The 13,836-nt window shown below is 37.7% G+C and overlaps 1 protein-coding gene and 1 long non-coding RNA gene across 3 annotated transcripts in view; both read right to left on the bottom strand.

The window, feature by feature from the left end:
- Positions 1-13,836, bottom strand: part of LOC127876511 (nuclear pore complex protein Nup98-Nup96-like) — a 94,123-nt gene that overhangs the window by 60,351 nt on the left and 19,936 nt on the right. For both annotated transcript variants that reach the window (XM_052421810.1, XM_052421811.1), the window contains exons 9-15: positions 13,608-13,733; positions 12,576-12,753; positions 10,756-10,929; positions 4,345-4,402; positions 2,751-3,003; positions 1,581-1,774; positions 1,002-1,127 (exon numbers count right to left, since the gene is read on the bottom strand). In XM_052421810.1, coding sequence (XP_052277770.1) covers positions 1,002-1,127; positions 1,581-1,774; positions 2,751-3,003; positions 4,345-4,402; positions 10,756-10,929; positions 12,576-12,753; positions 13,608-13,733 — 1,109 coding nt within the window. The remainder of the gene's footprint in view (positions 1-1,001; positions 1,128-1,580; positions 1,775-2,750; positions 3,004-4,344; positions 4,403-10,755; positions 10,930-12,575; positions 12,754-13,607; positions 13,734-13,836) is intronic.
- Positions 6,631-10,646, bottom strand: LOC127876524 (uncharacterized). Its single transcript, XR_008047911.1, has 2 exons — positions 10,093-10,646; positions 6,631-7,443 (listed from the first exon to the last, which is right to left on the bottom strand). It is a non-coding gene; the product is annotated as an uncharacterized LOC127876524 (long non-coding RNA).

Below are 13,836 nucleotides of genomic sequence, written 5' to 3'. Positions count from 1 at the left end.
AACAAAAGTGTGACAGGAAAATCTATTAATAGCCTTGGTGACCTTGACCCCAGTGACCTTAAACCTCATCAAAAGGTAGAGGTCCATGCAAGGTACCTACATGCCAAATATGAAAGAGATCGGTAAAGTATTGAAGGTAATATGAAAAACTGTAAAAAAAAAAAAAGGGTGACAGAATATTCTATTATTAGCCTCGGTGACCTTGACCCCAGTGACCTCAAACCTCATCAAAGGGTAGAGGTCCATGCAAGGTACCTACATGCAAAATATGATAGAGATCGGTAAAGTATTGAAGGTGCTATGAGAAACTGTAAAAAAAAAGTGTGACAGAAAAAGTATATTATTAGCCTCGGAGCATAAAAATTTGCAGCTTCATGCGATACACATGCATGCCAAATATCAAGTTGCTATCTTCAATATTGAAAAAGTTATGGCCAATGTAAAAGTTTTCGGACAGACAGAAGCCATATATTTGACATTTGACCTTGAAGGATGACCTTGACTTTCACCTTTCACCACTCAAAATGTGCAGCTCCGTGAGATGCACATGCATGCCAAAAATCAAGTAACTATCTTCAATATTGAAAAAGTTATGGCCAATGTTAAAGTTTTCGGACGGACAGACGCCATTTATTTGACATTTGACCTTGAAGGATGACCTTTCTCCACTCAAAATGTTCAGCTCCATGAGATACACATGCATGCCAAATATCAAGTTGCTATCTTCAATAGTGAAAAAGTTATGGCCAACGTTAAAGTTTTTCGGACGGACGGACAGACTTACATACACACATACTGACTGACGGACAGTTCAACTGCTATATGCCACCCTACCGGGGGCATAAAAAGTAAGAGGATAATATAAATTTATGTTTTCTTTTAACTTAAAGAAAAAAAGAAGACTTGTGTTATAGCACATTTTTGTACAAATAACTGAGTGATATTACTTATGAACCCTTTCACAATCGTAATCGTACTATAAGTGCATAATGCGTACTCACCCCCTATTTGGTGTATCGGTGATCTGTTCAGAGATGCCTTTGCTGCGAATGATGTTTTCAGTCTCTGGGACATTATCTGCGTCTCGTGGACGCGGGCGGTCATCTGAGAAAGCCACTGGGGAAACTCTGAAAGTGACAGGATAACAATCAGCGCCAGAAAGCATACAAATCTGGAGATTAAAAAAAAAAATTGTACACAAATAACAATAGAACATTTTTCTTTTCAGTTGGTCAATATTCAACCAGCAAGAAAATAATAACATGCCTAAACAAATGTGTAGATTAATATAATTGGAAGAATTTACTTGCTGTCATATCATGCAATATTTTCAAATTTTGTTTAATTGCAAGTATCTATATGAAAAATATTGACCGTAAAACAACTAAACGAGTCCCTTATTGCTATATGATACATCTAATCACAATTAGCACAAGTCTTGCACTGAACAATTTTTCAACCATGCCTACTAAGATTCCCTCTTTTATATAAGCAGGTCCTGTAACATATTATTGGTCTTGAGAAATAATAGAAGTTTTCGCTCTTGCTTGGGTAAACTGCTCATTTCAATGGTTGCTCACCTGCCCCTGTAGTTCTCTTCATCCCGCAGCGATGACAACATAGCCGGCTCCCCACTGACTGAAGATGCTCTGCTGGGAGTGTTAGACTGGGAGCCAATCTTCTTCAATGTCAGCTTCTTGACACTCTTTCTGGCCTGGAAAGTGTCGTTCCCAAAGCTGAACTCCTCTTCTTCAAGTCCATCAAACAACTGGGACTGCAGAAAAAAGGAAATTTCGATTAACTCTTTCATAGCGGGAACCAAATTTTGAAGGCCTTTGCAAACAGTTTGGATCCAGATGAGACGCCACAGAACGTGGCGTCTCATCTGGATCCAAACTGTTTGCTATTCTGATTGTATTCTTTGAAAAAATCGAAGAAAATGCTAATTTTAGAAATTCAGCAGACAACGTTTTAGCAGACGACAAATTACCCAGCATGCAAAGGGTTAACCCTTTACCACTCAGGTACGCACTTGGAGGTGTAAGAAATCCCTTCAAAAATGAAATAACATTTGAGACATTTCTTCATAATTCAGTTTTAAAAAGCTTTATTTTTTTAACTCAAAGATACTGATGAGCAGCAAACGGCATAAACGTGAACAGACTAGCAGGCTGTTCTGGTTTTATGCTGTTTGCATAAAAGGGTTAAAGGCTCAGAAATAAATAACAACAAGTCTAACTTTAACCTCCCATATAGATGTTATTTATATACTTTCAAAACAACCACAAAATATTTTATTAAGTATTATCTGACATTTAACAAGAACAGTAACTATATCAGCAAAACCATTGCATAATGAGAAAGAGATTTACATAAATGGTGCAGGTTTAAAGATTCTTATCGCAAATTAGGCTTACGTCTTCAACTCTCGTTTTCTTGGGACGCACAGGCAATACACGAGTCATGTTCTGAAAAAACTGGTCATAATGCATGTGCGTAAAGTGTCATCCCAGATTAGCCTGTGCAGTCCTGTTTGCACAGGCTAATCAGGGACAACACTTTCCGCCTAAATTGGATTTTTGCTAAGAGACTTCATTTAAACGAAAAATGTCATAAAAGCAGAGAGTGTCGTCCCTGATTAGCCTGTGCGGACTGCACCGGCTAATCTGGGATGAAACTGCGCACAGGCATTATGCCCAGTTTTCTTAAAACGTGGCTAACATAATCTTATAATTTTTACAAACACGAACCTTGCTCCCATTCAGGTTCCCCGTCAATGCTTTTGGTTTGATCTTTGACATCGGCCTGGGACTGACTTTGTGCTGATTGGCCAAGACCGCTTTCTGAGCGGCAGGATTGGTCGGTTTCAAGACGTCCTCTCGCTTGATGGAGGTCTCCTTCATGTTAGAGAAGAGTTTGGAGTCGCCATATGGGGAATGGGTCAGCGCCAGGAGTGTCTGCTGTAACTGGACCGCCTGGTTGGTTGCTGGCTGGTTCACTTGGCTGTAAGGCCGTATAGTGAAACACGTTTATTTTGAAAACTCATGGATTAGCATAAAAACATTTATCAGGAAAGACAGTCAGTGCTAGTACAAACGTTTAAACCTCTAATCGATTAAAATCAGTTAAACGGACGGATAAAGCAATCAAGCTGTCAGCGCCGGCTTCTTTGAAAATACATAAAGTTGCATAACATGGATTTGAATCAGAAATGGAAGGTTGGAGAAAAAACGGGATCCAAGGACCCCCCGCGTTACATTGGACACAGCGTTATAACGGACCGCACTATATTGGAGTTACAGTGTAGTATTATTCTTGGTGACTTTTTTGTGTGATGATTATGTCGGTGTATTTTCATTTTTTTTTTAATGTATTACTTGAAGAAGCTTAGTTTTTTATCCAACGACTAAATCCCAAAATTAATAGCTGCTTATAAAAGTTTTAGTATTGGCAATACTTGGTTCTAGAATTAAATAATAAATTGCAATGAAGCAAGAGACACAACTAAACTGTATTATATGCTCTGTTAAACTGTATGTCCTTATCATATGTCAGATGGTAAAATATGTCAGCATTCAACAATTATCATCACAAAACTTATGTAACTTAGAAATGACTAAAATACTGGGTTTGGATTTATAAAATGTCTTAAGGAAAACTTCCTATAACTCATATTATTCCTTTAGGCTCTGTGTTCTTTATGTACGGATATTTTTACATTAAAATGTTAAAAACAGGTAAATGCGCTAAAATGATAAACTAGAGCTTTGTCAAAGACGTGACGAATACCCCCACATGCCACATTGACACATAATATTTCGCATGTCGTCTTCACAAAAAACAGCGGACACCATGCTCAATTTTTAAAACGCACTAAGTGACCCCTTGACCTAGTTTTTGACCCAGAAAGGCCCATGTTCTAACTTGGCCTTAAGGTCATCTCCATAAAACTTCTGACCAAGTTTGGTAAAGATCGGATGTAAACTACTTGAATTAGAGAGCGGACACCATGCTGAATGTTAATAAACGCACTAACTTACCCCGTGACCTAGTTTTAGGCCCAGAATGGCCCATGTTCAAACTTGTTCTAGAGATCATTTAGATAAAACTTGTGACCAAGATTGGTGAGGATTGGATGAAAACTACTTGAATTAGAGAGCAGACACTTAATACGGACTGACAGACAACCGACCGACAGACAAGTTCACTCCTAAATATCCCCCTAAACTTCGTTTGTGGGGGTATAATAATTTGTAAAATTGTTCGCTGAAAACGAGCTTTGCATAAACATTTTGATCAACAACTTAATTTACTTGAATAAAACATCAACAATATCACACTTACCCTCCAAAAGTAGGTGCAGTTCCAAGAGTTGTGTTTGTTGTTCCGAATCCACCAAAACCTGAAATAATTTAATATATCACTATAAAAACATTTAAACAAAATAGAGCTATGTCACTGAGGTGACAAATACCCCCACCACTGCATTGACACAGAATATTTTGCATGTTGTCTTCACAAAAAACAGCAGACACCATGTCAATGTTTTAAACGCACTAAGTGACCCCGAGACCTAGTTTTTGACCTGCCAAGACCCATATTTGAACTTGACCTAGCCATCATCTAGATACAACTTCTGACCAAGTTTGGTGAAGCTCGGATGAAAACTACTTGAATAAGAGAGCAGACACCATGCTCAATGTTTAAAATGCACTAAGTGACCCCGTGACCTAGTTTTTTATCCGGCATGACCCATATTCGAACTTGACCTAGACATCATCTAGATACAACATCTGACCAAGTTTGGTGAAGATCGGATGAAAACAACTTGAATTAGAGAGCGGACACTGAATACGGACCGACCGACCGACAGACAAGCTCACTCCTATATACCCCCCTAAACTTCGTTTTGTGGGGGTATAACAAGAGATGTGTTTGTCAAAAACACAATGCCCCCTACTACGCCGCTTTGAAGCCATATATTTGATGTTTGACCTTAAATGATGACCTTGACCTTTCACCACTCAAAATGTGCAGCTCCACGAGATACACATGCACGCCAAATATAAAGTTGCTATCTTCAATATTGCAAGTTATGGGCAATGTTAAAAGTTTTTGGACGGACAGACAGACTGACAGACAGACAGACTGACGAACAGTTCAACTGCTATATGCCACCCTACTGGGGGCATAAACAATAGATTTGTAAACAAGAAATTCGTTGCATTGGTACCTCCCGTAAAATAATCTTTGTTTATCGGTGCAAATACCTTGATAAACAGTATAATCATTAAGTGTAGGATAATAATTTTTAGGTAATAATTACATGTAAGTGTAAGGTAAATGTTTTAATGAATTGCAATTCTCCTCATTGATATCTATACACCCATTAAGTTTCAAGTTGAAATCTTCTATAGTATCTGAGAAATAGCCTTGAAAAGTTACATCATACAACATCAACAAAGGGCAATAACTCTTAGTTTAGAAAGTGCAGGGTTATGGTTCTTGTACATAGCACTTCTTCCCATTGATTTCTACATACCCATGAAGTGTCATGTTGAAATGTTGTATCTTATCTGAGATACATGTATAGCCTTGAAAAGTTACATAATACAAAAACAACAAAGGGCAATGACTCTTATTTTAGAAAGTGAAGGGTTATCGTTCTTGTGCATGACACTTCTGCTCATTATGCCCCGCCATAGGCGGAGGGATATTGTTTTGGCGTTGTCCGTCCGTCCTTCCGTCCGTCCCGCACTTTTGTTTCCGGAGCCATATCTTGGAAGTGCTTTTGCAGATTTCATTGAAACTTGGTATGAGTATATATATATATATGGATAAGAGGATGATGCAGGCCAAATGGCATTGTACACCATTGGATAAATAAAGGAGTTATGGCCCTTTGTAGCTTGAAAAAAATCTTTTTTGATTGTCAAATATAACACTTTTGTGTCCAGAACCATATTGGCAGGGAATATCAATTCAACAAATTTGCTTGTTAATATCAATCTACCCATGAAGTTTCATGTTGAAGTCTTGCATGGTATCTGAGATATAGCCCTAAATAATTTTATCAGACAAAAAGCAACAAAGGGCAATAACTCTTATTAAAGAAAGTGTAGGGTTTTGGTTCTTGTGCATGGCACTTCTCCTCATTCATATCTATACACTTATGAAGTTTCATGTTGATGTCTTATATAGTTTCTGAGATATAGCCCTTTAACGTTTTTCGACTGACGGACGGACAAAGCCAATTCTATATCCCTCTAATAAAAAGATTACACTCCAAGCACTGATAATCATTTTTAAGGGGAATATTGACAACTAATGCAGTATTCTATTTTCAATAAAAGCTGCGCCATGAGCGCATGATACGCCCGTCGTTCGCCAATGAAGTAGTAAGGTAATAAATAACCCTTTGAATCATTTTTTTACTTCAGTTTATTTGTATTTGAATACATGGTTTATTTTATAAGTACATGAGCATGGAAATCACGAAATTTTGACGAACAAAGTCCCATAACTCTGGAACGACAATTCAGAATTCCGTCAAAAACGAAAGGGGATCAGGGTTTATCAATATTAAGATTGTGTTGAAATTTGAAAAAAATCCATCGAAGGATATTTGAGCTACAGTAGGACATTCAATGAAATCACGAAATTTTGACGAACAAAGTCCCATAACTCTGGAACGACAATTCAGAATTCCGTCAAAAACGAAAGGGGATCAGGGTTTATCAATATTAAGATTGTGTTAAAATTTGAAGAAAATCTGTCAAAGGATATTTGACGTAGCGTACGACATTAACAGACGGACGGACGGACGGACGGACGGACGGACGGACAGACGGACGCGGGGTATACCATAATACGTCCCGTCATAGACGGGCGTATAAAAAATCCATCGGGGGATATTTGAGCTACGGTAGGATACATGAACAACAATAACATTTAAGGTCACAGTGACCTTGACCTTAGAATGAATGACCTTGAAATGACCAGTGGTCATCTAAGTGTGCTTGCAAACCTTCATGTCAAGTTTGAAGACTCTATGTCCAAGCATACCAAAGTTATAACAATTTTAACATTTTAACATTTAAGGTCACAGTGACCTTGTGTGACCTTGACCTTAGAATGAATGACCTTGAAATGACCAGTGGTCATCTAAGTGTGCTTGCAAACCTTCATGTCAAGTTTGAAGACTCTATGTCCAAGCATACCAAAGTTATAACAATTTTAACATTTTAACATTTAAGGTCACAGTGACCTTGACCTTCAAATGAATGACATTGAAATGACCAGTGGTCATCTTCTAGTACTGGCCAATCTTTATTTCAAGTTTGAAGACTCTAGGTACAAGCATACCAAAGTTATAACATGAAATAAGAACTTTAACATTTTTACATTCAAGGTCACAGTGACCTTGACCTTCAAATGAATGACCTTGAAATGTCCAGGGGTTACTTACTAGTTCTGGCCAACCTTCATGTCAAGTTTCAAGACTCTAGGTCCAAGCATACCAAAGTTATAACAACTTTAACATTTTTACATTCAAGGTCACAGTGACCTTGACCTTCAAATGAATGACCTTGAAATGTCCAGTGGTTACTTACTAGTTCTGGCCAACCTTCATGTCAAGTTTCAAGACTCTAGGTCCAAGCATACCAAAGTTATAACAACTTTAACATTTTTATATAGCTACAGTAGGACATTCAATGAAATCACGAAATTTTGACGAACAAAGTCCCATAACTCTGGAACGACAATTCAGAATTCCGTCAAAAACGAAAGGGGATCAGGGTTTATCAATATTAAGATTGTGTTAAAATTTGAAGAAAATCTGTCAAAGGATATTTGACGTAGCGTACGACATTAACAGACATACGGACGGACAGACGGACGGACGGACAGACGGACGCGGGGTATACCATAATACGTCCCGTCATAGACGGGCGTATAAAAATAAAATACTATGTTTATAATCACTTATGAAATGATGAAATTAATAAAAAGATCAAATTTTTATATGCTCAGTAAAATACCATTTTTACTCTTCTTAGTCATGAGTAAAATATGTATAACTATCAAAGTATTTACAGTATTTAGTACTAGAACCCAGTGTAATCTCTAACAAAAGTGTTCAGCTTGCACAAACTTTTTACTATCTTTTTATATCTGGATCTGACTAAAGACTGACTTATGTAATTAAAGACGGATACATAAATTTTTAACTAAAAGTCTTCATATACAAATTTAAACAAGAGTTCCGCGGTCGGAGATGACCGCATTGAAGCCGGATTTTTGATTTAAATGACAGGAAAGTACCTTTCGTGTTTTTGTCAATGCAATACTTAAATTACTGAAATATTGTTCAAAGGTCAAAATGAAATGTAAGTACTTTTCAAGGCATGAGCAAACCTTGTGTTATGTTTTGAATGCATGCATATACATGAACAACAATAACATTTAAGGTCACAAATATGAACTTGAATTGACAAACACTGGGATTCCCAATACACAGCAGACAGGTCTCTTCAACCTTGTCTTGTAGTGGACTGAAAGCTACCCCAACAAAGTGAAACAGCAAAAATTATAATATTTTAGAGCCCTTTCACATTTGAAGTTGCCGCAACTGTGAACCTCAATTGAATGTCCTTGAAATTACCAGTGGTAAGCATACCAAAGTTAAATCATGAAAAAAATATTCACATTTAAGGTCACTGTCAATTGAAAGACTTTAAAATGACCAGTTGTTCTCTTGACCAGTGGTCATCTGTTAGTCATGGCAAAGTCCATGTCCAAGCATACGAAAGTTAAAACAACTTTTAATTTTTAACATTCAAGGTCACAGTGACCTTGACCTTCAATGACCTTAAAATGACCAATTGTCATCTACTAGTGCTGGCCAACCTTCATGTCCAGTTTGAAGACTGTAAGTCCAAGCATAAGAAAGTTATACCATGAAATAAGAATTTTAACATTTTTACATTCAAGGTCACGGTGACCTTGACCTTAAAATGACCAGTGGTCATCTACTAGTTCTGGCCAACCTTCATATCAAGTTTGAAGACTCTAGGTCTAAGCATACCAAAGTATTAACAACTTTAACATATTTACATCCAAGGTCACAGTGACCTCGACCTTCAAATGAATGACCTTGAAATGACCAGTGGTCATCTAAGTGTGCTTGCAAACCTTTACGTCAAGTTTGAGATTCTAGGTCCAAGCATACCAAAGTTACAACAATTTTAACATTTTAACATTTAAGTTCACAGTGACCTTGACCTTCAAATGAATGACATTGAAATGAATGACCTTGAAATGACCAGTGGTCATCTAAGTGTGCTTGCAAACCTTTACGTCAAGTTTGAGATTCTAGGTCCAAGCATACCAAAGTTATAACAATTTTAACATTTTAACATTGAAGGTCACAGTGACCTTGACCTTCAAATGAATGACATTGAAATGAGCAGTGGTGATCTTCTAGTACTGGCCAACCTTTATGTCAAGTTTGAAGACTCTAGGTACAAGCATACCAAAGTTATAACATGGAATAAGAACTTTAACATTTTTACCTACCAAAGTTACAAGAACTTTAACATTTTTACATTCAAGGTCACAGTGACCTTGACCTTAGAATGAATGACCTTGAAATGACCAGTGGTCATCTAAGTGTGCTTGCAAACCTTCATGTCAAGTTTGAAGACTCTATGTCCAAGCATACCAAAGTTATAACAATTTTAACATTTTAACATTTAAGGTCACAGTGACCTTGACCTTCAAATGAATGACATTGAAATGACCAGTGGTCATCTTCTAGTACTGGCCAATCTTTATTTCAAGTTTGAAGACTCTAGGTACAAGCATACCAAAGTTATAACATGAAATAAGAACTTTAACATTTTTACATTCAAGGTCACAGTGACCTTGACCTTCAAATGAATGACCTTGAAATGTCCAGTGGTTACTTACTAGTTCTGGCCAACCTTCATGTCAAGTTTCAAGACTCTAGGTCCAAGCATACCAAAGTTATAACAACTTTAACATTTTTACATTCAAGGTCACAGTGACCTTGACCTTCAAATGAATGACCTTGAAATGTCCAGTGGTTACTTACTAGTTCTGGCCAACCTTCATGTCAAGTTTCAAGACTCTAGGTCCAAGCATACCAAAGTTATAACAACTTTAACATTTTTATATTGAAGGTCACAGTGACCTTCACCTTCAAATGAATGACCTTGAAATGACCAGTGGTCATCTGTTAATCCTGGCCAACCTTCATGTCAAGTTTGAAGACTCTAGGTCCAAGCATACCAAAGTTATACCATGAAATAAGAACTTTAACATTTTTACATTCAAGGTCACAGTGACCTTGACCTTCAAATGAATGACCTTGAAATGACCAGTGGTTACTAACTAGTTCTGGCCAACCTTCATGTCAAGTTTCAAGACTCTAGGTCCAAGCATACCAAAGTTATAAGAACTTTAACATTTTTTATATTGAAGGTCACAGTGACCTTGACCTTCAAATGAATGACCTTGAAATGACCAGTGGTCATCTGTTAATCCTGGCCAAACTTCATGTCAAGTTTGAAGACTCTAGGTCCAAGCATACCAAAGTTATACCATGAAATAAGAACTTTAACATTTTCGAGCACGCCGCCACCCCGCCCGCCCCCCCCGCCCGCCCGACAACATCAATCTATAAGCCGAGATTTTTTCGAAAAAAATCCGGCTAAAAAACCACAAACCCACCTGTAGATCCTGTGGTACCCAGAGTTCCAAACGCAGGCTTGTTTAATGTGTTGTTCGTCCCAAACAGGCTGTTTCCCGTGTTAAATGTGGACCCACCAAAGTTGAAGCTGGGAGCCGCACTGTTGGTAGATAACCCACCAAACCCTGTTGGCTTGGCAGCGCCAAAGGGCTGAGCTGGAATAAAGCAAAAGAGCTCTGGAAAAAAGGGGCTTAATTCACGTTTGTAATGTGTTGTGCCAGATAAGACTGTGCAGTATGTTCAGGCTAATCAGGGACAAAACTTTTTGCCTTATCTGGATTTTTGCTCAAATGAGACTTCCTCATGCCGAAAAATACTAAAGCAGAAAGCAGGGCCTTTTTTCCTTCTTAGAAAATGACTGTTTTTCACAAATTTGATGTTTGCATATTAAATTTTCACCATTAAAAGAAGTTTGCTACTCAAATTTTCACAATTTACAAAAGTTTGGGACTCCTTTTTTCACAATTATTAACAGACCGCAACTGAATTTTCACAAATTTCGAACAGATCGCGACTATTTTTTTCACATTTTTTAACAGATTGCGACAAATTGTTTCACACTTTTGAACAGATCGTGACACATTTTTTTCAAAATTTTGAACAGTTTGCAAATCATTTTTTCACAAAATGGCTGCTTCACAAAAATGGGAAAAAGACCTGGGAAAATGTCATCCCAGATTCGCCTGTGCAGTCTGCAGGCTGATCTGGTTTGACACTTCATTCACATGCATTAACCCTTTCAGTGCGGGAACCAAATTTTAAAGGCCTTTGCAAACAGTCTGGATCCAGATGAGACGCCACAGAATGTGGCATCTCATCAGGATCCAAACTGTTTGCTATTCTGAGAGTATTCTTTGAAAAAAACAAGGGACAAAATTGTCACAAAACCAGGTTTTCATTGTGAAAAAAAAATCTGATAAAGGGAGAAAACTCAAACTGAACTTTTGAAATGAACAAACAAAATTAACCCCCTTTGTAAGTTTGTTTTTAAAAAAAAATCTATTTTTAGTCTTGGCGACCTTGACATTGGAGATATTGACGTGATTCTTTCGTGCGACACACCGTCCCATGATGGTGAACAAATGTGCCAAATGATTTTAAAATCTCACAATGAATGACATAGTTATGGCCAGGACAAGCTCATTTATGGCCATTTTTGACCTTTGAACTCAAAGTGTGACCTTGACCTTGGAGATATCGACGTAATTATTTCCCGCTTCACACCGTCCAATGATGGTGAAAAAATGTGCCAAATGATTTTAAAATCTGACAATGAACGACATAGTTATGGCCCGGACAAGCTTGTTCCGCCCGCAGCCAGCCCGCCAGCCAGCCAGCCCGCCCGCATTCGCCAATCTAATAACCAGTTTTTTCCTTCGGAAAACCTGGTTAAAAATCGAAGAAAATTCTAATTTTAGAAATTCAGCAGACGACATTTTAGCAGACGACAAATTTCCCAGCATGCAAAGGGTTAAGCCCAGTTCACCCAGAGTGAGGCTCAAGTGGTTGGTGGAAAAGCATACGGGAGACTCTTGTGTATAAAAAGACAGATAAATAATTAATCAAATCAGGTAAATGAAAGTTTGTTAACAGGCCCAGTTTAGCAAAAATAATTGATAAATACCAAAAACATTTTTACACATGTTCGTTAGAACTTTAGCTACGTTATGATTTGTTTTATTTGGTTTTTATATATATGCAATATTTAAGGTATTATTTATTGTGCGAACTCGCAACCAAAGGTTTGATGTAATCACCCAGTCATAAAAATTAAATATGTCACAACTTTTGTAAAACTTACTTCCACCAAAGCCAGTAGGCTGAGTGATTGCGGCTGAGAATCCTCCAAACCCTGGGGTGGAGGCTGGGAGGGGCTTAGAGAACAGGTTGGAACCGGTCATGGAACCAGATCCAAACCCAAAACTATTCGAGGCTGTAGTTGCTGTGCCAAATGCTGGCTTGGTACCAAAAAGTCCTCCCTGCCAACAAACAATTTAAAAAGCGAATACAGACGTTGTTTAATCTGAATATTACTGAGTTTCTGGGTTCTACGGACATTAATACATTACAAAAATGTCAAATACTTTTACAAATGGATAATAAAGTCAGAAATATTTCTTGTATTATTTGAATGCATATTAAATTTAACAAAAATGTTAATCTGCAAAAAACAATTAATTATTTAGTTTTGCTCACTAGTGTTTGGTCTGTAGGTCTGACAGATTGTCTTAGCAAGTCAAGAGTTTTTTGAAGACCAGATATTGAACAACTCTAAAGGTGCACAGGTACACAAATATCTAAGAAACTCTTTCATGAAAATCTTGTTTGATACTATCAGACAACAACTCTCAACATATGAATGATCATGTAAATTAACCCTTACATTGCTGGAACCGAATTTTGAAAGCCTTTGCAAACAGTTTGGATCCAGATGAGACGCCACAGAACGTGGCGTCTCATCTGGATCCAAACTTTTGCTACTCTGATAGTATTCTTTGAACAAAAATTGAAGAAAATGCTAATTTTAGAAATTCAGCAGACGACATTTTAGCAGATGACAAATTACCCAGCATGCAAAGGGTTAACACTGGCCTGCTCAAACGCAAAGGGACAATGGGTATAGGCAACCAGCAAAAAAACAGAACAACTTGCAAGCAACTCACAGGCTGTTCAGATTTTATGCTGTTTGCTGCTCATCAGACTTAAAAAAAACACTTAAATCTATTAAGAAAGGTCTGAAATTTATGTTGATTTTCAAAGGGACTTCAAACACGTAAAATGGATATACAAGTTGTAAAGGATTAAACAAAAAAGCAAACCTTCACACACTCACCGTAGCTGGGGTGGACGTCCCAAAGCCTCCAAACCCAGTGCTTGCTGTAGGCTGGCCAAACCCCGTTGTGCCCGTGCTTGCGCCAAACAGACCTGTGGCCTGGGTTGTAGTGGTGCCAAACAGTGGCTGAGAAAATACATGACAAGACTGAGCAGCATTCTTGACTAAATGCATGTGAATGAAGTGTTGTCTCAGATTACCCTGTACATTCCACTTTTATGGTATTTTT

Source organism: Dreissena polymorpha, chromosome 4 (genome assembly GCF_020536995.1).
Source record: "Dreissena polymorpha isolate Duluth1 chromosome 4, UMN_Dpol_1.0, whole genome shotgun sequence".
Classification (NCBI taxonomy): domain Eukaryota; kingdom Metazoa; phylum Mollusca; class Bivalvia; order Myida; family Dreissenidae; genus Dreissena; species Dreissena polymorpha.
This window is presented reverse-complemented; position numbering and strand designations above follow the sequence as displayed.